The 25,680-nt window shown below is 34.8% G+C and overlaps 1 protein-coding gene across 2 annotated transcripts; it reads left to right on the top strand.

Annotated features, from left to right (window-relative positions):
* Positions 1-486: 486 nt before the first annotated feature.
* itchb (itchy E3 ubiquitin protein ligase b) lies at positions 487-25,678 on the top strand. Of its 2 annotated transcripts, none has more exons than XM_039674417.2 (24): positions 487-643; positions 4,064-4,154; positions 5,311-5,452; positions 5,685-5,809; positions 6,981-7,115; positions 7,195-7,240; positions 7,560-7,735; positions 8,425-8,620; positions 9,238-9,333; positions 10,115-10,289; positions 11,737-11,806; positions 12,111-12,195; positions 12,572-12,700; positions 14,795-14,867; positions 15,002-15,073; positions 15,210-15,298; positions 16,122-16,281; positions 18,194-18,327; positions 19,663-19,803; positions 20,431-20,551; positions 21,404-21,508; positions 21,592-21,688; positions 23,246-23,318; positions 24,824-25,678. In XM_039674417.2, exons 2-24 carry the CDS (start codon positions 4,085-4,087, stop codon positions 24,921-24,923), a joined length of 2,610 nt encoding a protein of 869 aa, XP_039530351.1. In that variant the 5' UTR covers positions 487-643; positions 4,064-4,084; the 3' UTR covers positions 24,924-25,678. The 2 variants fall into 2 exon arrangements, with proteins under 2 accessions (XP_039530351.1, XP_039530352.1); XM_039674418.2 differs by lacking the exon at positions 487-643 and adding an exon at positions 2,415-2,872.
* The last annotated feature ends 2 nt before the right edge of the window (positions 25,679-25,680 follow it).

The following is a 25,680-nucleotide window of genomic DNA, read 5'->3' as shown; positions in this document are numbered from 1 at the left end:
CGGCTTTTTTAATCAAGAACGATTGATTTACATAAAAAAAAAAATAATACATTTTACCCTCGTTAATGTCTTTCACTAATTCAGAGTCTATTAAAGTTTCCTCAACTTTCCTCATGTATAAAAGATAGTCCATTACGCTGCTTTAACGATGAATCAAATCCCACGTGACATCTGTTACTTTTCTCATCAGTAACCCGTATGAACAAATCGCTGTGGTTTATGATTACTCGATGAGGCACTTTTAAAAACGGAATACATATAGAAATACTCGGCGAATTTTCATGTTTTTGACATATTTGAATTTGTACAATGAGTAGATGTGAAAGATTACACTCGTTCCAGTAAAAACACCCACAGTGAAGACAAAAACCAAGCGGATATTTGAACGAGGCTCAATGGAGAATCGGTTCTCCGGTCCGCGAGCGCCGCCTAGTGAAATAATGGTGTAACGGGAACGGACTTTTGATCGATTGGAAGGGCGGGTTTCAGGAAAGCGTCTTTGATGACGTATTGCCGTGAAGATGGCGGAAGTTCATTCCTGATCTGAGCCGCCGGAGTCGCTTGGTACGGATTCTGTAATAAACTATTTCAGGACGGATCGGTTCGTCTTCACGTCTCACATCTGACCCAGAGACAGATTCAGGTAAGAAACGGTCATCTGTTCGAGGCCGTGTCGTAGTTCACCGTCTGTGTTTGTTCTTATCATGTGTACATTGCGTTACAGTGACACTGAGTCTTGTTGACAGGTTAACTAATCACTTTGACTATTTCAATCTCATATAAATAGCTCGTGTTAGACAATGAGAGTCAGAGGGAATCAACAACGTGACTGAATATGTATCTGTGAGTTTGTTGTTTGTAGTCATGATCGGGTCATGTATGATGAACACATGTGGCATGTTTAATACCCTAATATCAGATGGTCGGCTTCAAGTTTGTTGTTGGTTTTGGTTTCAGCTGATTTGACGATTTAAATATTTCCTAGCTAAACCGGTTTGACCTGAAGCTCACCTGTCCTCCATTATTATTAGCGAAAGACCGCGGTATCTCCCTAGTTTTACCGTTTTTTTTTTTATTTGTCATTAGCCACCACTGTCATCCAAAACAACATGGTAATACTATGGTACTTTGATGCCATGGCATGGTATTAATATGACCATAATTACGTCAAAGTGCTTCCTCAGGAGTTTTCATATCTTTTATGTCACTGACCCCACAAATAGGATCATCCTAAAATCCAAAAGACAGCTACATATTTTTGCAACAGTGCAAAAATGCAAGTTATCAATGTATAAAATAATTATTTTTTTATTATATTACTTTATTTTATTTTTCTACTTGTAGATGTAAGTTAGATGTATTTTTTTTTTATTCTAGTAAAATGTTTTATAAATTGTATTACTTCGCCTGTTTAAATTGATTTGGTTATTTACTTTTTATTTATTTTTACACCACTTTTCCTATTTTTATTAATTTAAATCCTTTAATTCATTTTAATGTTTCTTTAATAATTTAAGTTACATGTATTTTATTAGTTAATTATTTTTGTATCAAATTTTAATAAAATGTAATTCATTTATTTATTTTTACATTTAAATTTACACTGCTTTTGTTATTGTTATGTATTTATTCTAATTTAATGTATTCAATAATGTTATTTAAATAAACAACAATTAGTTAATGCATTATAACTGACATGAACTAACAATAAGCAATAGTCTTACAGCATTTATTGACCTTTGTTAGTGTTTGTGTATGTTAATGAATTTTAATGTTCACAGTGCATTTTAACAGATAAAACTTACAAATGTGATGGTAAAATTTCGAGATTATTTAATAAATGCTGTTGAAGTATTGTTCATTGTTTTACTAATAGTTTTTTTTATTTATTTCTTTAGCACAAATAAACACAACAAGAGTTGGCCAATGTGCTTTACAGAGTAAAATGTAGTTAACTGAAAATGAAACCTTATTTCAAAGTGTTACCAAAAAAAATGTGACTATATTACCTGATTAATACAGCAAACAATCGACAGATTAATGTTTACCAAAATAATCATTAGTTTGCAAACCTAGATTTGATTATAAAATGCAAAGTCCCGTGATCTCACCATCTGATGGTGTGTTTTTGGCTTTAAAACTGCATTGCTATGCGGTTGCTAGGGTGTTCTGCATGGTTGCTAGGTGGCAGATCTCTGATACACGATATCTCTCGGGTTCTTCTGTGTGTTTTTTATTTTGTCGTCACAAACCCTCCCTTCTCCTCCTCCCCCTGACAGGTAGCCCCGCCCCTAAACGCACGCTATTGGTCGAGTCAGACGTTGACATGTCGAGTCATTCAAAGCGTCACAGAGTGTTTGACTCTTCAGGTAGTCAAACCTACAAATGATTAACATCTAATGACTGAACATTGCAGACAGTGCTGGTGTTGAGAAGACGACACACTTCTCCTTTAAGAGAAAATATCTACTTTGATTTTCCAGAGCAGATTCTCTCTATAAAGGACTTTAAAGGATCATGTCAGTCGTGATCTATAACCTGGAGATTTAAAACCGTGTGTGTTTCCTCTGGGTTCGGCCCGTCGCCTGTTATTGAGGCTCGACACACGATCAGTGATGAATAATTAACCCAGAGATCAGCTGGAGTGAAAGTTTATTCAGATCTTGTGTGAGACACACACGTGAGCGTCTCGGTTTGATCTCGGATGAAGCTGTGTGATGTAACCGGAGGAGAAGCAGCGCCTGTAATCTGGAGTCTCTTTACAACACAGAAAGAAAACTATCAACACTTTCATTGCTAGTATATCTAATATTTGCACTTCTCCAAAGATTTTGCAGTGATTGTGGATTTTGTTTCATCATTGTGGAATATGGTGAGCTTGATTTGTTTCAGTTCCTTCGTCATGTTTGGATATGCCATAAATTCCTTGAAAAAAATTACATTTTTTCTTTTTTACCGTCATCCAATCTGACCTAGTTTACTTACTAACTCTTTTTTTTACTGTTTTACTTCTTACATTAAACATTTGAATCTATCTGGTGATTATAATGATGGTTCCTCTAAATAATTAAGCCCTTTTAATTAATTTCTGAATAAGTCTACTGAAAATTAGTCTGACATATCTTTAATATTTTTTAAATATCTATTTTTGAATACTTTTATTCATTAATGATGCATTTAATTGACCGTAACGATATAACTTAAATGCTGTTCTTTTGAACTTTCTATTAATCATGAAAACAAATGTTTCCTCTAAAATATGATCAGCACAACTATTTTTATAATTGATAATGATCATTAATGTTTCTTGAGCGTCAAATCATCATATTAGAATGATTTCTGAAGGATCATGTGACTCATGATGCTGAAAATACAGCTTTGATCACAGGAATAAATTACACTTTAAAATATATTCACATATAAAACATATATTTTACATTGCAATAATATTTCACAATTTTGTCTGTATTTCTGTTTAAAAAATGTCCGCTTTAAATCCGTATCTGAAGTGCAGCGCAGCCTCACGTGTTAAAACAAACACCACAAGACGTCAGTGATGGGTTTATTTGTCCTCTAGAGGGCGCTCGCGTACTATATAATTATATGAAAACACGTACGGTAATGTACTGTATAATATACCGTATGTTTTAAATCCGTATCTGGGGAATATTCGTTTATCTAAATACAATATTAAAGAATAGCAGAGTTCACACCACAGCTATAACCATAACTGCACAGAGGAACGATATCGTGGGAATCACTTTATCCAGCGGATGAACGATTAAAACACTGACAGCCAATCAGAATCCATCCTGCTGTCACGAGCTGGAGCATTTAAAGCGACAGACACGCACAATATCATCCGCTGGTGTGGTCACTGATATAGTTATCGTTCTTGGTGTGAACGGGCTTTTACAAAGTAAATTGCAGAACTGTATATTGCTTTGTGTGATGCTTTATATCCAACCAAGCAGGTTTGTAGCATTTGAAAGATACACAAATGTGTGTGTTCCTCGTCCAGAATAAGCTACATCATTAATCTCGTGTGTGTTGTTGCTCACAGGTCTCAGCGTAGCTCTATGTCATGGCCTGCAGTGTCGCTAAAGCAGGTCCTACTAATGGCTTCCCGATGAAAGCACAGCTGCAGATCATGGGTACGTTTGCATGTGTTCCCACCTGTCACCATCTGACACTTCCTCGTCAGCTGACCGGCCCAACGCTGGACTTCAGTCCCACTTTAACATATGATAATATTACACTTCTAACAGTGCTGAACAGCTCCCAGTCTCTACTATCTTAAATAAAAGCCCCAAATATATATATATATATTTTTTGCTTGAATTCATTGTTGATCTCCAAACTAAGGAAACTATCTTCAGGATAGTGCATGACTGTTAATATAAGCAATGCTAAAAATGTTAATGCTTATTTTCTGTATAGTATAGAAAGTTATTAAACTTCCTGATAGTTTTAATACTTTAACTTATGGTTTATTTGGTTTTGCTGAATTGCGTAAAACACTAAACCACTGACTGTGACCGAACTAGAAAACATCTAAAGTGACTTTTTTTTTGGAAATGGTTCTTTTTAATGCCAAATATGTTTGTTAGCACACAAAAAAAGTCTTGACCCCTTATCATAATATCTCATGCTTCTGAAAAGGACCTGTAATTTTACGCTTTGTGTTTTAAATTATATTACTAGTATTACTATTATTCGTAATAAGTAATTAAATATATTTATTATTTTAAAAAAATATTATTTTCATTATAACATGATAAAAAATTGGATTTTAATACATTTTTATTATATTTAAAAGTTCTTTAATTTGTTTAAAGGGTTATTTAAATAAAACCGTTTTATTTACATTTTGTGCTTAAAAACATTTTTGATAAAAGGGTCTGATAATAAATATATGACGTCACTTTATAATATGCAAATTTGTGCATATTTTTTGCACATTATTTTTAATAGGTACGACCTGTAATTTTACATTTAAGCATTTAAATATATAGCTAGTAATCAGGAGGTTTTTTTTATTATCAACATACGGGACTTTAAAAAACATAAAAAAAAAATTCAAACAAGTTTTATTAAAATAAGGCTTTAAACATGTTTATTGACACATTTGTGCTTATTTAATGAACATTATTTTTAAACCAATAGTTCCAACATGATGTATTTTTAAGATTTTGGCTGATTCCTTCTCAATAACGGCAGCTCTCCTGATGTTTAGGGTCACCTGTGTTTGCTGAAATCCGTCATGAATCATGCCGTGTTATTTTGAGCACGTGTTCTTCCTGTTTGCAGTGATCTCTGCCAAACTCAAGGACAACAAGAAGAACTGGTTCGGGCCGAATCCGTACGTGGAGGTGTCTGTGGACGGCCAGTCCAAGAAGACGGAGAAATGCACCAACACAAACTCGCCCAAGTGGAAGCAGTCGCTCACTGTGTGAGTGTGCTTTCATTTCAGCACTAACAAGTGTGTGTGTGTGTGTGTGTGTGTGTGTGTGTGTATAGCAAACACAGGCCATTGTGATGTGCCTCAATTCTCTATTAAATGCTTTTATCCTCCCGACGTGGAGTGATTGTTCAGAACGACGTCAGTGCTGTTTGTCGAGTCGAGCGAGTGTGTGATTCTGTAGTTTTCCAGGTTTGTAATTTCTGTGTTGTTCATCCATCAGGATCGTCACTCCGTTCAGCAAGCTGATCTTCCGTGTTTGGAGTCACCAGACGCTCAAGTCGGACGTTCTGCTGGGCGTGGCCACACTCGACATCAGCGAGACGCTCAAGTCACATGACATGAAGAGTGAGTTTCTGTGCTGAGTTTCTATATATATATATATATATATATATATATATATATATATAAATGGTCTTCCTGTTTACATCAAGTCTTGCGATTCCATTGTAGGTTTTAAGTCTTTGTTGAAGACATATCTATTTACTGTTGCTTTTATTTGCTTTAGCTAAATGTGGCTCTGAATGCTTTGTATCTATTTATGTCTGTTTTTTTTTTACATTATTGAAATGTGGATTCTGTAAAGCACTTTGGTCAACTCGTGTTGTTTAAATGTGCTGAAGAAATACATTTTTATTATTATTTATTATTATTATTTTATAATACACACGTCAACATTTGAAATGGATCAAAAAGTTGTTCAAAAAATGTTCAAAATTGATGTATAACTTTTTAATGTTTTGATCAACTTCAAATGTTGACTACTGTATATATAAAGTTTTGTATACATTTATCTTAAGTTAATGTGTAATGTAAAAAACAGTTACAATTATAAGAAAATATTGATATTGTAATATAATTTATATTATATAACGTAGATTTAATTTATCATATAGAATTGTAAAAATTGCATAAATTATAATATTATGTGTAATTTAATATAAATGTTTTATATATATATATATATATATATAAAATATGTTTTAATATATTTTTTATAAATAATCTTTAAAGTATTCAACAATTTTTTAAAAATAAATAATATATAATTGTATACATTAAAATTATATTTAAACTAAATAATACTTACATTAAAAAATAAACATTCTAATAGAAATATGTATATAATGTAGATCTAAATTTGTATACCTGTGTATAATCTAAATTATTTTAATTTGTATGATATATATATTTTGAATAAATCATTCAATGATGTTGTTATATATATATATATATATATAATATGTTTTAATATTTTTATAAATAATCTTTAAAGTCATTCAACAATTAAAAAAAAATAAATAATATATAATTGTATACATTAAAATTATATATAAACTAAATAATACTTGCATTAAAAAATAAACATTCTAATACAAATATTGATATAATGTAGATCTAAATTTGTATACCTGTGTATAATCTAAATGATTATTTAATGAATAAATCATTCAATGATGTTGATATATATATTTGTTTTCCTGTAAGTAATGTTTAAGTGACGTGTGTTGTTGTGCAGTCTGCGAGGTTGTGCAGTCGCTGCAGTTGTGCGCAGACCAAGATCAGGCCGATAACATTGGCGATCTGTCCGTGTGTTTGGACGGTCTGCAAGTGGATCCCGATCTTTTCCAATCGGCCGAGGCCAACAAGCAGAGTCAGTCACTCTATTCCTTTCAATAACAATGATATTTTTATGAAAAGATCACAAATGGCTAATGTTATTTTTTCTCCAGATGCTTTAAATGGCGAGTTGGAGCTAAACGAAGACTCGAGCAGAAGGTATCTTCATATCATTCAATAATTAACTAGTGTAAATGAGGAACTGATTGTCTACGCAGTGTTTCCTTTGTTGTTATATTGTACCATTAATGATCAAATGAACCTGTGATTGGTTGAGGAATGTCCTGTCTGTAATAATATTGAGTACATTAATTTAATATTCAACACTATTACTGATCTGCCTGCATTGACACCATTATACGAGAACTGAACTGAGCTGGACGATGACATCACAGTTTTCTCCAGAGCAGCTATTTATGTAAATTAACTAAATTAATAACTTTTGGATTCACAAATGTGTGTGTGTGTGTCTGTGTAGTAGCAGAGATCCTTCCCCAACGGTCTCGGACGGTCAGGATCGACCGTCTGCTCCTAACGGTCGTGTGAATGGATTGGACTCTCCGTCAGGGTCAGCGAGAGGGTCACGAGCTCCGAGACCCCCACGACCCTCGCGACCTCCCCCGCCGACCCCACGCAGACCCACGTCCTCCCCAGGTGAGACATGTACACACTCACTGAATCACAAATCGCCCCCTATTCACACAAATAGGGTTTTATTTGAGGGGACAGCCATTTGTAGTGGTGTCCAAAATTATAGATCAGATATAGATCAGATTTAGATCGGATATGTAATCAGGTATAGATCAGATTTACATCAGATATGTGATCAGATTTAGATCGGATATGTGATCAGGTATAGATCAGATATGTTATCAGATTTAGATCGGATATGTGATCAGGTATAGATCAGATATGTTATCAGATTTAGATCAGATATGTGATCAGATATAGATCAGATTTAGATCAGATATGTGATCAGATATAGATCAGATTTAGATCGGATATGTGATCAGATATAGATCAGATTTAGATCAGATATGTGATCAGATATAGATCAGATTTAGATCAGATATGTGGTCAGATATAGATCAGATTTAGATCGGATATGTGATCAGATATAGATCAGATTTAGATCAGATTTAGATCAGATATGTGATCAGATATAGATCAGATTTAGATCGGATATGTGATCAGATATAGATCAGATTTAGATCAGATATGTGATCAGATATAGATCAGATTTAGATCAGATATGTGATCAGATATAGATCAGATTTAGATCGGATATGTGATCAGATAGTGGTCAGATATGTGATTCTGGTGAAATCCCTTCCTCTTTACAGCTTCCTCCACTGGTTCGATTCCTGACGGCAGCGATTCGTCTCGTTCAGACACTCCAGTTCGGAATCCCTCTGGGGGAGGAGCCTCGGAGTCTAGCCCCGCCCCCACAGTGGACCAGCCTGGCAGGACGGCTCTCGGTGTGGTTCCCGCTCCCAGCAGGATTCCCAGCATCGTCAACACCGGACCTCTCCCACCCGGGTATGACATTCATATTACCCAGAAACCCCTTGAGAGCATTAGCCATAACTGCAAACAGAAGTGTTGGTTCCTCCTTACGTCACGTCAAGTCACCTTTATTTCTATAGTGATTTTTACAAAACCGATTGTTTCAAAGCAGCTTTACAGTGATAACAGGAAAATAATACAACAAAGTTTGTTTCTAGAAGAAAATAGCATCATAGTCCAATTAATTAAATAATTAGTCCAAGTTAATTTAGTTAGTTAATACATGATTAAATAACTGTATTTTTTCTATGTACATTTATGAAATGGTCTTTCTGTAAAGCTGCTTTGAAACAATATGTATTGTGAAAAGCGCTATACATTTAAAAAAAAAATTGAATTAATATATATATATAAATAGCCGCTTTGTAGAAAACCGTCACTTCCTAAATAACTTAATTTTGATCAATATTTCAGGAATCATGACATATCTTAAGTCATTTTGCATATCGAGTAAAAGTGTCTTAATTTAAGAATGTTTTAGAAATTTTCAATGGAAAACATGGAGACAAAAATACCGAGGAAGAACATCTTTTTTTGCAGTGTTTTTCTTTATGATTCAACCACTAACTGTAGTGTGTGTGTGTTTGCAGTTGGGAGCAGCGTGTCGATCAGAACGGGCGTCTGTATTTCGTCGACCATGTGGAGAAGAGGACGACTTGGGAAAGACCGGAGCCTCTGCCCACGGGGTAGGAAACTGCATTATGAGACACGCCCTTAAAAGAATGCAGTATGCATACTTGACTCATACTTTTGAACTGAAGCGCACAGTCAGAGTTTGGCTATTTCAGGTGGAGTTGTTTAACACTTCAGGATCTGGATGCTTAATAAAGGTGTTATGTTTGGACACAAGATCTCGTGTATATTGCATATTTTCTGATAATTATATTTAATATATACATGAAAAAAAAAAAACGGCCAAATGTTACCTAGGTCAATCTTATAAAGCCATTGTCAAGTTTCACAACAAAAGAATTGATTTTGTTTAAGAAAATGCTGCTTGTCTGTTAGGATCACCGTTTTCTGCAGTGATTTAGAGATGTGTAAAACTACATATTTGCCTAACAAACTTATCAGCCTGTAATTGGAAACCATTTCCTATGGTGTATTCACATAAAACACATTCTTGGCTACACGAGCAATGAGTATATTATATTTAAACTTGTTAATGCATAAACATTTTTGGCACTTTTATTTTTTTATAAAGCACTTTTAAAACGATAAGAATGGACCAAAGCGCTGTCCATAAATAGTAAATAACTAAAAATATTCAAAACACGACACCAAAAAAATCATAAAACCAATCACTCACCGTTCTCAGACCCAATTAAACACCAAAAGCTTGATTAAATAAGCAAGTCGTTTTTGAAAACACTCCACTAGGCCTGAAGCAAGTTTGTGAACATTAGCTGCCTGCTCTGAGATGACGTTGAGACTGGTAAGGGGTTAACATGTGCTTCTGTCTTGCAGCTGGGAGCGGCGCGTGGATCAGATGGGACGGGTGTATTTTGTGGACCACATTACCAGAACCACCACGTGGCAGCGGCCCACGATGGAGACGGTGCGAAACTACGAGCAGTGGCAGCACCAGCGCAGTCAACTACAGGGAGCCATGCAGCAGTTCAACCAAAGGTTCATCGTCGGGGTGAGGAACTCAAACACACAGACAGATCTGATATATGAAGACTCTAAACACGTAGGCCCTGTTTACACCTGATGTTAAAGGAGTAGTTCACTATTAAAAAAATTTTGCTGATAATTTACTCACCCCCATGTCATCCAAGATGTCCATGTCTTTCTTTCTTCAGTCGGAAAGAAATTAAGGTTTTTGATGAAAACATTCCAGCATTTTTCTCCATATAATGGACTTCAATGGGGACCAAATGGTTCAAGGTCCAAATGACACTTTCAGTGCAAACTGCAAACTGTTCAAAGGGCTTTAAACAATTCTAGATGATAAATAAGGGTCTTATCAAGCGAAACGATCGCTCATTTAAGAAAAAAAAAAAACAAAGAACAAAGTTTAAGTTTTATAAGCTCAAATGCTCGCTTTGTTCTGTAATGCTCGTTCGTAACTCTCCTGTTCGAACTCGTTCATCAAAATGAACGAATATTTTTTTTCATGTCATTTGGTTCATTCAACGAACGAAATGAACGAATTGACTCAGAAAAAGATTTGTTCGTTTTGATAAATGAGTTCGAACAGGAGAGTCACGAACGCGCGTCACAGAACAGAGCAAGGCGAGCATTTGTGCTTATAAAACTTAAACTTTGTTATTTATTTATTAAATGAGCGATCGTTTCGCTTGGTAAGACCCTTACTCATCGTCTGGAATCGTTTAAAGCCCTTTGAACAGTTTGCAGTTTGCACTGAAACTGTCTTTTGGACCTTGAACCGTTTGGACCCCATTGAAGTCCATTATATGGAGAAAATCCCGGAAAGTTTTCATCAAAAACCTTAATTTCTTTTCGACTGAAGAAAGAAAGACGTGGACATCTTGGATGACGTGGGGGTGAGTGAATTATCAGCAAATGTTTTTTGAAAAGTGAACTACTTCTTTAAATACAGAAATGTCAGCCCTCTGAAAAATATAATCATGCTAGGGCTGTCAAACGATTAATCATGATTAATCGCATCCAAAATAAAAGTTTGTGTTTACATAATATATGTGGGTGCACTGTGTATAATTCTTTTATATATAAAAATACACACACATGGTTGTATATATTTAAGAAATATGTTCATGTATATACTGTATATAGATTTATTTATAATTTATATTATATATAAATATAAATATTTTATACATAAATAATATATTTTTTTAAAATATAAATGCATGTGTGTGTATTTATATATATACAAAACAATTATACACAGTGCACCCACATATATTATGTAAACACAAACTTTTATTTTGGATGCGATTAATCGCGATTAATCGTTTGACAGCCCTAAATCATGCATATGTATATAATAAATATATTAGGTCCACCTTTTAATTACTGAAATACACAAACGTTTGCACGATATTCGAATTTCCCCTGTATTATACGTTATCCGTAACGCTTTCCTTTGTGTTGTTCTGCAGCTGCAGGATCAGGCCACAGCCACCCAGAATAAGGAGTTTGACCCGCTGGGACCTCTGCCACACGGATGGGGTGAGAAAGCCACAAACCAGGAGAAACTGCTGTGAAAACTGTGTAATATGCTGGACTAGCAGACACTTTTTTTATTGTTCCGCTAACCTTATTATCTGCACCTGCAAAGCGGCACTAAAATTAGCCGCTACATCCTTCAGTGTCCCGATTTAACAAATGAGAACCGATTGCCCCGTGCAAAAACCAGCTGGAGAAAATAGCTCAGATGCTGAGAATAGCTTTGAGGGAAAAGTTTGCAGAGGTTTAATCACATCTTGGCTCTATTATTTCTTACTGTCGTCCTCTTATCATCTTTTTTCCTCAGAGAAGAGAACGGACTCTACCGGCCGAGTTTATTTCGTGCATCACCCGACCAGAGCCACGCAGTGGGAGGATCCGCGCACTCAAGGGTCAGATCCTCTTTATCTCCTTCTTCTGAACGGTTAATGCTCACGTAATGAATAGCTGAATCCTCAGATAAAGCCACAAGTTGCAGGCGTGGTGTTTAAAATCTACAGAGAGACACAACAATGGACATTAATGACCTTCAGTGTTAAATAACAACTCAGATGTTTTCCTGTTGATATGCGAGTTAATGTTCCACATGATGTGGACGTTGTCCTGTAGTTTCACTCTGATGTGTGAATATGTTACCAATAATACATTTATGATCTTCATTTTATTCTTATTTGTTAGTGAAGTATTGATTTATACAAGTAATTATTGAGCAGCTTGTCTGAAGAGTCTGTTAGAGTGTTATAATGACTGTGTGTGTGTGTTGTGCAGTTTGCTGAATGAGAAGGCACTGCCCGAAGGTTGGGAGATGAGGTTTACGGTCGATGGCATCCCTTACTTCGTAGATCACAACCGGAGAACCACCACTTACATCGACCCACGGACTGGAAAGTCCTCCCTGTAAGTGTGAATGTCCATTAAACAAAACGTTAGGACTGTCAAAGTTAACGCGTGAGATTTTAATGCAAAATTCTTAAAGGGATACTCCACCGTTTTTTCATATTAAACTATGTTATTCCTTTAACTAAGACGAGGTGATGCGTACTCTCTCGCTCTGGCGTGCGAGACACTTTGATAGCGCTTAGCTTAGCCCAGTTCATTCATTAGGAGATGAAGTTAGAAGCGACCAAACACCTCCATGGTTTCCTTATTTAAATACAGTTACATGACCACACTTAGAAAAGCGTCACGTTTTATTTTGTCACCAATCTTTGTCGCCAGTTCGCGCCGTGTTAACCAATCAGGAGCCTAGCTGCTTGCTGCTGTCACGTGGTGAAGTGTCTGGATGCTTCAATAAATTATTTTGTAATATAACTAAATGCCTGGAGTGGTTTTAATGCACAACAAAGCAAATATTTTATCCCATAAAACTTGATTTCAATAAATGAGACTAGAGCCAGACCGATATATCGGTAGACCGATATTATCGGCCGATATTAGGCATTTTTCAAACTATCGGTATCGGCAGTTATAATGGCCGATAAATGAATATTTCGAAAATAAAATAAAAACGGATGAAACACGCTTGAACCATGTCATGAGTGTTGTGTAGTTTGTCCACCAGAGGGCGCTCTACAACATCCCTGTTGGCAACACTAGTTGAGTTGGTCACGATACATACATTGCTTGAATAACAATTAAAAGAACATCCCCATCAGTTCTCGTAACTCAAATAAACATGACAAAAAATAAATAAATAAAATATCGGCCGATATATCGGATTTTAAAACCCAAAAATATTTGTATCGGCATCGGCCTTCAAAATCCTTTATCGGTCGGGCTATTTATGAGACATATTAATTTTGTATTGAATTCTATTTATTCCATGTCTAGATTATATGAAATATTATTATAATGTAAAGACAACCAACATACATGTGCTTAATTTCGTGTCTGTGTTGTGTGAGAGAGAAAAACATCACAGGACAGGTTAATAACTTTTGAAGGCTGGCTCCATTTATCATCAAAACAAAAATAAATGACAGATTAGGTGGATGAGGGCGAGGGTGATCCTCACTCCCGTGCGGGACAGCAGCATAAATGTGGATATCTGTGGATATCTTCTCTTTTTTTTACTTTAGTGGAATCGATAAGAATCATAATCATTAAAATTGAAACGATACCCATCCTTAATCATGATTAACAATTTGAATCTATTGACAGGCCTAGGATAAGTCCTAAATGTAGTTTATCACCTTGAGGCTGACCTGAGAGATTCATATCGCATGTTGATTAGATTTAGCTTGGAGATGCACAATGATCCGTTTCAGGCCGGACCGTGTGTTCATCAGAGCTCTGATGCGTAACTGGAAAAACGGGTTTGTGTGTGTGTGTGTGTGTGTGTGTGTGTGAAACTGAATTCGTTTGTAATCTTCTGTGATGAGTCAGCTCAGAAAGTGCAAACACACCTCTCGCTGTCGAGCTGGAGAATGTGTGTATTGATTTACATCAAGTGTTCTTAAGGTACAAAGCGATCCTCTATGTCATAGGAATGTGAGACACGCTTTTGATGAAGAGATATTCTCAAAAAAAAACAAAAAACGGACGAGCGTCTAGATAAGACTGTTATTAGGGCTTTTACTCAGTGTTTCAGCTGATCTGGGTTCAGTTCAGGGACGTTTGTGAAGAAACAAAGTCATTGTAATATTTTGACATTGAATTGGTGATAGAGACTTCAAAACACTTCTGTGAATTATAATAAATAAAGATATTGCACATTTTTTCAGCAAGTCATTTGTTTCTCAAAGCTTTATTACTATTATTTGTGATTCGTGAACTTGCCAGTGAGGACTACAGAATAGAAACATGTTTTTTTTGTGACTAAAGAATCATAACCGCTCTAATAAAACGGTCTTTTTTGGCATTACTGCTATAGATTTAGTGGTCTGTTGACTCTACAGATGCAGATTGAAACTAGGACCAACATGTAAAACAGTTTTAAGACTTTTATCCTTGAATCTCTTCGTATAATGAGCTATTTCACTCTTTCCACAGTGAGAACGGTCCTCAAATCACATACGTACGAGACTTTAAAGCCAAAGTTCAGTACTTCAGATTCTGGTGTCAGGTGAGGGTTTCCCTATTTCATCCAAATGTGTTGTTATGGATGGATAAACACTACATTTTTAATTATTCATTTATGATAATGTGAAATTTATCTCTTTTAATCACCTTTTTGTTTGTTTTTATTGTCCCTCACAGCAATTAGCGATGCCACAGCACATAAAGATCAACGTCAGCCGCAAAACGCTGTTTGAAGACTCGTTCCAGCAGGTACTGTCGTACATCTTCGAAATATACCATAGCTATGATGTAGTTCATTAGTAGCTAAACCGGATCCCAGTTTTAAATGTCTTCAGACACAGTTAGCATGAGAGTCTGGTGACGTTGTTCATGTGTCTCCCGTCAGATCATGAGTTTCAGCGCTCAAGATCTGCGCCGCAGGCTGTGGATCATCTTCCCCGGGGAGGAGGGCCTCGACTACGGTGGCGTGGCAAGGCAGGTTTCACATTTCACTCTTTCTAGAGAAGAAATACCTAATCAAAACATTCAAAGTTATTTTTGACGCATATTTTGGTTATTTTAGCTTGTCTACAATGAAAGTACACACACAATGTTTATATATTTTTTATATATATGTATAAAAAACAGGCTTAGTTGACCCAAAAATGAAAATGATGTCATTAATGACTCCCTCATGTTGTAAATACAGACATCGCCGAAGTAGTCATGTGACATCAGTGGGTTAGTTGCAGTGTTTTGAAGCATCGTAAATACATTTTGGTCCAAAAATAACAAAAACGACGACTTTCTTCAGCATTGTATTGTGTTGTGGATCAGCGTTCAGTGACGCGGCTGACGTGTGTCTGGTGCGGCTGAGCTTCGGTTACAGTCTGAGGGAGACGCACACTGTACAAAACAATCTTCACAAACATGTCTAAGGATTTCCACTTGCATTTTGTTGCCCAGACATATTTATTTGAACCCGAATACACCACACACACGTCAGCCGCGGCACTGAACGCGGATCCACAACAGAACCGGAGCACAACACAATGCTGAATAAAGTCGCAGTTTTTGCTATTTTTGGACCAAAGTGTACTAACTGACCCACTGATGTCACATGGACTACTTTGATGATGTCTTCATTTCCTTTTATTACAGTTTTTTTTGTATTTTTAATAAAATAAATGCAGCCTTGGTGAGCAATAGAGACATCTTTTAAAAACATAAAAAAAAAAATATAATATTATAATATTATATTATATATTAGATGTATACAATATATATTAAAGTAATGTGTGTTGTGTGTTTGGTGCAGGGAATGGTTCTTCCTGTTATCTCACGAGGTGTTGAACCCCATGTACTGCCTGTTCGAGTACGCTGGCAAAGACAACTACTGCCTCCAGATAAACCCCGCCTCCTACATCAACCCCGACCACCTCAAATACTTCAAGTTCATTGGACGCTTCATCGCCATGGTAATCTTGTTCTGCCATATTTGGTCATTGTCCGATTTGTATTTCAGGTCCACTGTAAACACGAATAAGTTGGCTAAACTCAAAAAATGTAAGGCAGAACTTGCCTATTGTAATTTGTAATATGTTTTAATTGCTCTTAATATGTGAGCAAGTTAATTTATGCAAAACTTAAAATGATCATGTAATCTCAATTTAAATGCTCTTTAAAAGTGGAAACTTTGCCTAATTCAATAAATGCTTCCTTGCTAATTGGTGACACGTTGCTTTGATGGCATTTGCATAGCACTTGATGAATGAGTACAGCAATTAAAAACATTTATCACACACTGTTCTCATACCAAGCTCATGCTCCACTCCTAACAAAACATTAAACACTAGTAAATCTCCCACTTAACATTAATCTGACACAAAAAACATGACATAACTAGGGATGCACCGAATATTCGGCCGCCGAAAATTTTCGGCCGAAAATGGCCCAAAAGTGCATTTTCGGTTTTCGGCCGAAAGACTTTTATCACCGAAACAATACGGCCGAAATGTTGTGATGACGCAAACAGAAACCGCGACCTGCACGTGCTTGTCTGAAGCAACATGTCTGTGGTGTGGACGTATTTCAGTGTATCTGAACCCGCGATGAGACGGAAACCTTGTTTATCCACCTATAAACAATGCGTGCCGCCATGACGACGACTCCGGTTGCGAGCGGATCAAGAGCGGTGCGCGCACTGTCTGTGGAGACACGCGCTGCGGAGGCAGGCGAAAGTAAACAAGGCAGCGCGAGTCTCCACAAACAGCGCGTGCACCGCTCCAAACGGTCGAGGCGTTTATACTTGACGCGCTCTCCGTTGTAACTGTTACTATTCCTTGAAACGACAGGGGACGACTCAAGTAACTGTCCTCTAACAGGAATCGGTGAGAAGAAGACAGGGTAATACATGACAATGTTTATTTTTTAGTATTCCACCACCAATACAAAAATAATCATGTAAAACCCAGTAAACCTTGTGACATTACAAAAAAAATATGTATATGGGAACATAGAACTAAATTAATGCTCTCTTAAATATTTTCTACATTCACTAAAAATGTTTCATTAAGTTTCATGTACATTTGTATTAAACATGGACCATTGTTCATTTAAAAAGGCTTTTTATGCTATTGTATGCTAAATTTTTTAAAATGTAACTAATTTAGACGTGCAAACTGGGTGCTAATGTGATGAGAAGTTTGCGCTTGGCTTTGTTTTTGAGAGAACATTTCATTTTAAAACCTTTCTGCAGGCCAGTAGATTATTATTTAGTGTACACATGTGGGGTCAAGTTAAACATTTTAGTTTGAATTTTATTTTATACTGTGCATTGTGCTAAATATATATTTGCATAATTTGTAATTGATTTATTCTTTGAAAATGTTATATTAATTTATGCAATTGCAATGCCTTGATTTTAGTTAAGTTTGTACACAGTCATAGCCATAAATGCAATGATAATAATAATTAGCATAATTTCTTTCGGTGTTTCGGTTTTCGGTTTTCGGCCTTGGTTTCCTCTTTTTCGGTTTTCGGTTTCGGCCAAGAATTTTCATTTCGGTGCATCCCTAGACATAACACTTAATTTTAGCATTGACTCTCCCTTTTAAGTGTCATGGCAAAGCATGCCGGGTTAAGCATTTTGAGTTAAATTGAAGTTTGTCTAAATTAAAAGAAACAAGTTCATAGAACTCAAAAATCCAACTTACTTAAAATGTGTGTTTTGTGAACTCAAAAGCAAAAGTTCTCACAAAAGGTAATTTGATTGAACTAATTAATTTAAGTTGGCGTAATGGTGAGATTATTCTTTGGGAACGATTTGAACTGGGTTTGGGAAAATCTCTATGGTTCCAGTTTAACGTGTTGTTTTTCTGATTCCTGTAGGCCTTGTTTCATGGGAAGTTCATCGACACGGGCTTCTCGTTGCCGTTCTACAAGCGTATCTTGAACAAGCCCTGGGCTCTGAAAGACCTGGAGTCCATTGACCCCGAGTTTTACAACTCCCTCATCTGGATCAAGTCGGTTCACCTGCGTTACTCATCCATTTAGAATAAATATAATGCATTAAAGTCTGTATGTGCTTTCTTGGAATTTTAATTCACAGGTGAAACTCGAAAAAATAGAATATCCTGCGAAAGTTAATTTATTTTAGTAATTCAACTTAATTGGTTAAACTAATATATTATATAAACTCATTACATGCAAGTGACATATTTCAAGCCTTTATTTGTTATAATTTTGATGATTATGGATTACAGATATTTAGAATTTGGGGTTTTCATATCTGTAAGCCATAATCATCAAAATTATAACAAATAAAGGCTCGAAATATCTCACTTTGCATGTAATGAGTCAATATAATATATTAGTTTCACCTTTTAAGTTGGATTACTGAAAAGAACTTTTGCACGATATTCTAATCTTTCGAGTTTCACATGTAAACCATAGTTCTGACTGATTACCATATGCAAGTACGATGGATATTTACATAGTGCTCGAAGGTACTTCAAAGAAGACTATAATGCTTTTGGATATTTTGTTTTGTAAATATATGAAGAGTTCAGATGCAAAAGCCTCTAAATGCCATTTGAAATTTTCTTCTTTAATGATGATTTTTATCAAGCTTGTATATTTAAGTTCAGTAATTTCGCTTAAATGACAATTAATAGGTAATCTTCATTGCCATTTAAGTGAAATTACTGGACTTAAATATACAAGCTTGATAAAAATGATCATTTTAGAATAAAATTTCAAATGGCACTTAGAGGCTTTTGCATCTGAACTCTTCATATACACATTCATGTAAATATAAGTATTATTTACTTTATTCAATTAAATTCACATTCATTTGTATAGCGCTTTTCACAATACACATCGTTTCAAAACAGCTTTACAGAAAATGCATTACACATTACAGAGGAAACTGTTTATGTATTTCAGAAGTATTTCAGGAAACTGTTTATGTATTTCAGTTGTACATATACAAAATCACTGCTAGATAAAAAAATATTAATTTAAAATCACTGCTAGATAAAAAATATGAATTTAAACAGTGTAATAATAGTATTAGTATTAATAAATAGTCATTTAAGGCAGAAACAATGAACTCATTGTTTTTTTTATAGTCGCTTTAGACTATATACTGATAATAAATAAATACCATCCATTCAAATGATCACTAGAAATCATTGCATATGGATATTTTGTGTCGGTGCCATGAGCTATTATGACTTTCTGTGTATATTGTGAGTTTATAAACACCACAGATGTTTCTCATGTCTGAAACGCAGCTCAGCGTAACCTGGTTTACGTCACAAACACCTCTCAAAGTGTGTGTGTGTGTGTGTTGTCAGGGATAATAACATCGAGGAGTGTGGCCTGGAGATGTATTTCTCAGTGGATAAGGAGATCCTGGGTGAGGTTTCCACTCACGAGCTGAAGCCGGACGGCGGGAACGTCCTGGTCACGGAGGAGAACAAGGAGGAGTACATCAGGTGAATCTCTCAAACACACACTCTTCCTGCTTATCGAAGCCTCGACAAGCCGAACCACGGACGCTGGGACAAGTGAGCTGAACTGGATTCGACTAGTCGAGACTGTTTTCCAAAGATGGCTACTGTCTGTATACACGAAGTGGACTGTCTTTATAAAGTATCTTCAACATTTGTTATCTTGCAGTTTAAAAAGTCCCATCAGGCTCATATTTTGATATTTGAACCATATATGGAGAATATTTGGTCTCACATTAAACTCAGACGAACTGGGAGACGTTTTTCAACCACTTAAGAACTGTTTGAAGTCATTAACATCACTTTATCTTTATCTACAGTATTTATGCAATTCTTGCTAATTTCCTGACCAGTGAATTGTGATTTCAAATGGTTAAGACCATTAAAAAACTAAACTAAATATAAAAATAAATAAAATAAAAAATAAAAATATTGGTTTTTGGTTTGTCCAATTCTAATTCTGCCCAGGAAAGTGTATGTATAATTTGCCCGTAAAGTATGTTTCAAAACCAGGTTGTGTATTTGTAAGATGTTGTCTTTGAAGGTCAGATGTATGATTGGGATTGGACCGAAGCTGCTGGTGTTGAATGACTGTTGTTGGCTCTTGTTCAGGCTGGTGGCGGAGTGGCGACTGTCTCGCGGTGTCGAGGAACAAACTCAAGCGTTCTTTGAAGGATTTAATGAGGTTCTCCCGCAGCAGTACCTGCAGTATTTCGATGCCAAAGAGTTGGAGGTGAGAGACGCTGATTTAAAATCACAGAAATCCCACATGCCTAAAAAAAATAAAGCTTATGCCCCGTTTACACGAAGGGAAGACGCAGATATTTCCCTGCGGATTAGCCTCTCATTCACATGAAAACCCAGTTTTTATCACCAAAATTATTATTTTAAATAGTTGAGAAAATTAAAATGCTTAACGTCACGTGAGCGCCCAGTTTGATGGCTCTCGACGGCGTATTTAAAAACGATGTTGTGTGTACGATGTTATTATTGAAAACATAGGGGGGAAATATTAGTTTCTCTAAATAACCGCATGTGTAAATGTTGCCTTAAAGAAGACTTATTACGCCCTTTTTCAAGTCTTGATTTGTTTTTAGGCTCTACAAGAACAGGTTTTCATGCCTGAATGTTCAAAAAACACATTATTCTCCTCATATTCTCCATTGTTGCGGCTCCTCTATTCCCAGTCTGCCAGTAACGCTCTGTTTACTTCCTGTCTCCATGAAGCCCCTCCTTCTGAAAAGCACACTGTGCTCTGATTGGTTGGCTGGAGCAGTGCGTTATGATTGGTCAAGCGCTTCGAATGCATTTAGGAAATGTCCCGCTTTCCATAATCACACTACGATCTAACTCAACCAGGCCCCGCCCCTTTATTCTGCATATTCATTATTTAAATGAGGAATATTGTGACGTGTTCGTTCCCGGACACTGATATTGAGAATAACTGATCGTTTTCATGCTCAAACAGCAACGTTACACACTAAAGAAACGCCCTCTTTAAGCACATCTGAATATCATTGAATTAAATAACAAACTGCAGTGACATTAGGAGTGTGCAGGGTTTAACAGTGTTGTCCTGTCGTAGGTGATGTTGTGCGGCATGCAAGAAATCGATCTGAACGACTGGCAGAGGAACACCATTTACAGACACTACACCACGTCCAGTAAACAGATCCTGTGGTTCTGGCAGGTACCGACTCTTCTTCAACTTGTGTTCAGTTACTCATCTTTTATATTGCACCAAGTGTTCAGACACTCCATCCTTCTGTGTAGTTCATTAAAGAGATGGACAATGAGAAGCGCATGAGACTGCTGCAGTTCGTCACCGGGACCTGTCGCCTGCCCGTCGGAGGATTCGCAGACCTGATGGGTGAGTTATTCATGCACATCACTTTATTATACAGCACTTTTACAATACAGAGTGTTTCAAAGCAGCTTTATTTAGGAGAATAATGCAACTTTCGGTTGTACAGCAGATCTAGAAAAAGTAGTGTCATAGTCCGGCTTATGTAAGTTCAGTGATGGTTCATTTTTGTTGCAAAAAAGTTATTTAGTTAATGTATATTTATACATGCAGTATAAACAGCTGCTCTGGAGAAAACAGTGATGTTTTACTAACATAACAACATGAAATAGCATCTAACTTCCATAATGTGAGTTAAAGTAAGACACTACAAGTGAATAAAGAGAACAATTAAATGGACATGAATCTATTTCCCCCAGTAATTAATCACCGTACATGAAGACATTTGTTATGTAATACAAGTTTTTTGAAACGTTATGTTTAAATATGCAAATAATACAAATATGCACTAACTTCAGAACATAAATATGAACACCGGATAAAGGCATGTTTCATTTCGACATATTAGAGTTTAAGATATTTACTGAGGGGATTTTGGATATCTATTTTTTAGGGCTGTCAAACGATTAATCGTGATCCAAAATAAAAGTTTGTGTTTACATAATATATGTGGGTGCACTGTGTATAATTATTTTATATATATATATATATATATATATATATATATATATATATATATATATATATATATATATATATATAAATACACACACATGCTTGTATATATTTAAGAAATATTTTCATGGATATACTGTATATAGATTTATATTATATATAAATATTTTATATATAAATAATATTTTTTTCTTAAATATACAAGCATGTGTGTGTATTTATATATATATATATATATATATATATATATATATATAATAATTATACACAGTGCACCCACATATATTATGTAAACACAAACTTTTATTTTGGATCACGATTAATCGTGATTAATCATTTGACAGCCCTGTATTTTTTTATCACTCCATAAATCAGAAAATGCTGTCAAAAATAAAGTTTTTAGGTATAAAATGTTATATAAAACCAGTGTAAATGATGTATGAACACAACCTTCAGAATATAGATGTTTACTGTATATAAGTGCTGCTGAAGTGTAGGAAAAAACTTTAAAGATATGTATTGTAATCGAAATCTATAAAATGCAATAAAATAAAAACTTAAATGTGTATTTTGGATGTTTTATTTATAATTATCCCAAAAAAAATTCAGAAAACTGATCAGTGTATAGTTTTGCCTGTATTGTCTTTCCTTCCCCAGAATAATCACTGGGAAATAATGTGGGAACCAAGATTTGATTGGATCACACATGTCAGGCTGCTATGATATGATTGGTTTAATATTATTTTGTCCCGCCCACATAGCCTTGCTAATGTCCGCAGAGAAGAAACTTTTGATTGATTCTGGTGAAAACATGTATTAGGATTGTGATTGGCGTCAGGTCTATGTATTTTGCAGTAGATCACAGAAAACTCTTGGTCCGGTTCCCTTTACTCCATGATATCAGTGTGAGTTTTGGGAGTGTGATGTGTTTGATGTGTTTGGTCGCAGGGAGTAACGGAGCGCAGAAGTTCTGCATCGAGAAGGTCGGGAAGGAGAACTGGCTTCCCCGAAGCCACACATGGTACACACACACATTATATTCACATTTCTCTTGATGTGATCTGGTGTTGAATAGTTTCGTTGTTTATTTCTGTATTTAAGCGAGTACAGCGTGACATCATGTGTCAGAGCAGGCTTTTTTTAGTAGTAGTTTACATCATTTCTTTATGATTTAGGAAATGGATTAATATGTGACCATTTTATTTTTTAAATCACAAAATCTTTAAATGCACCAGAAATAATGTTGCCGCTAATCTTTGACATATTCAAGACTGTGATGATCCAAAGCAAAAGTTTTCTCTTTGCATTTAGTGTATGGAAAATAATTTCGTTTAATAATTTCGTTGTGTTTTTTTCCTCTTATACAAATTGATGGTATGAAAACTGGCATTTAAAGGGTTAAAATCCTGAAATTAAATACATACGTGGTAGTTATGATGAGGACTGATGCTGGATAAAAGACTTAACTTGTTAAAAGTGGAAAATTAAAATAATATACAATATTTTAGGCAATGTTTATGTTAGCTCAGGTCCATTAAATAAAATAAGTTATATTAAAATAATAACAGATACAACTTTTGATTTTATCAATGTATAAAAATTAAAAAATGCCTTAGTGTTTTTCATTGTTAGATCATGTTAACTAATGTCAAATTAATTGTAAAGTGTTACTAGTTATTATTTACTTTTTTATTAATTATTCAATAGTTATCTAAATTATTAAATGTAATCAGTTGTAAATCTTAAAGCATTTATTTACTATATTTTTTAATTAATAAATTGATAACATTGATTAAAAAAGTTGTAAATCTTAAAGCATGTTTTTTTAATTAAGTTATCAATTTATTCATTCAAAAAATATAGTAAATATAAAATGTAATTAGTTACTAAATTATTAAATGTAATTAGTTGTATATATTCTATAATTACATTTAATAATTTAGTAACTAATTACATTTTTTATTTACTATAATTACATTTAATAATTTAGTAACTTTGATAACATTGATTAAAAAAGTCATAAATCTTAAAGCATTTTTTATTTACTATGTTTTTTTTAATTAAGTTATCAATTTATTCATTCAAAAAATATAGTAAATTAAAAATGTAATTAGTTACTAAATTATTAAATGTAATTAGTTGTATATATTCTATAATTACATTTAATAACTTAGTAACTAATTTCATTTTTATTTACTATAATTACATTTAATAATTTTGTAACTAATTACATTTTTTATTTACTATAATTACATTTAATAATTCAGTAACTAATTAAATTTTTTTATTTACTATATTTATATATATATATATATATATATATATATATTTTTTTTTTTTTTTTTAACTAATAAATTGATAACTTATTCCTTATTGTTTTTTAATTGACACTCCCAGCGCTTCATATACTCGTGTGATTCTTTACACATTTGCAATATGTATTCATAGGTGTATACTGCATTTAATAATCATAAAATCAATAATTATTGAGATTTTACAGTAAACGTTCCTGTTTCTCTGCTTCAGTTTCAACCGTCTGGATCTCCCGCCGTACCGAAGCTACGAGCAGCTGAAGGAGAAGCTGATGTTCGCCATCGAGGAGACGGAAGGTTTCGGACAGGAGTGAGACGCTCACACACACACACACACACACACACACTAGTTTAACTGAGAGGACAGACCATGACTCGATCCGGCACACCGGTGCATTATGGGAAGTTTGGGGTTTCTGCACTCGCCTGTCACTTGGTATTCATTTTTCTATTCCCCATGAGACGAAGAGGCTTTATGCAAGCGTGCGAGAGACGTGACTCTACATGTGATCCAGCGAGACTGTGCTCCACGACTCCAGGAGAAGATCGTAACGCTTCACGAGAGCTCTGTGAATGTGTGTGTTTATGTTTCCTCGTGCCTTTTCTCCTCACTGTCATCCAAAACAACATCTGGGTCTCTGTGAAAGTGTGTCTCTCGCCAAAACATTCATTCATTTCAAACTGTCAAGAAACGCCCGTTTTCATCCCAAAATCAAAATAATATTTATTTGTGATATTTTGCATTGCGTCTTTGAAATTCAAACAGATTCATGACAAATTTTCACAAATTCTCATTGTAATAAGAAATAAAATATTTCTTGTTATAAATATATAAAAATAATAAAATATTTCCTGTTATAAATATATAAAATAAATGTGTTCTTGTTACGGGAAGGTGTAGACTTAGCAATTGTAAGTTTACATTTTGCTCTGATGAGTTTAACTTGTGCTGATCTAAATAAAAAAAATTAGAAAAATAAATATTTAACCGAATTAATACATATTTTAAATAACATACAGAAATGTTGTGCGGTAAATGTTTGATTGCCATGAAAAATTAAAATAATGATG

The sequence above is a fragment of the Pimephales promelas genome, chromosome 20 (genome assembly GCF_988280905.1).
Source record: "Pimephales promelas chromosome 20, fPimPro1.hap1.1, whole genome shotgun sequence".
NCBI lineage: Eukaryota > Metazoa > Chordata > Actinopteri > Cypriniformes > Leuciscidae > Pimephales > Pimephales promelas.
Note: the sequence above shows the minus strand (reverse complement) of the source record. Positions and strands in the feature narration are given on the sequence as shown.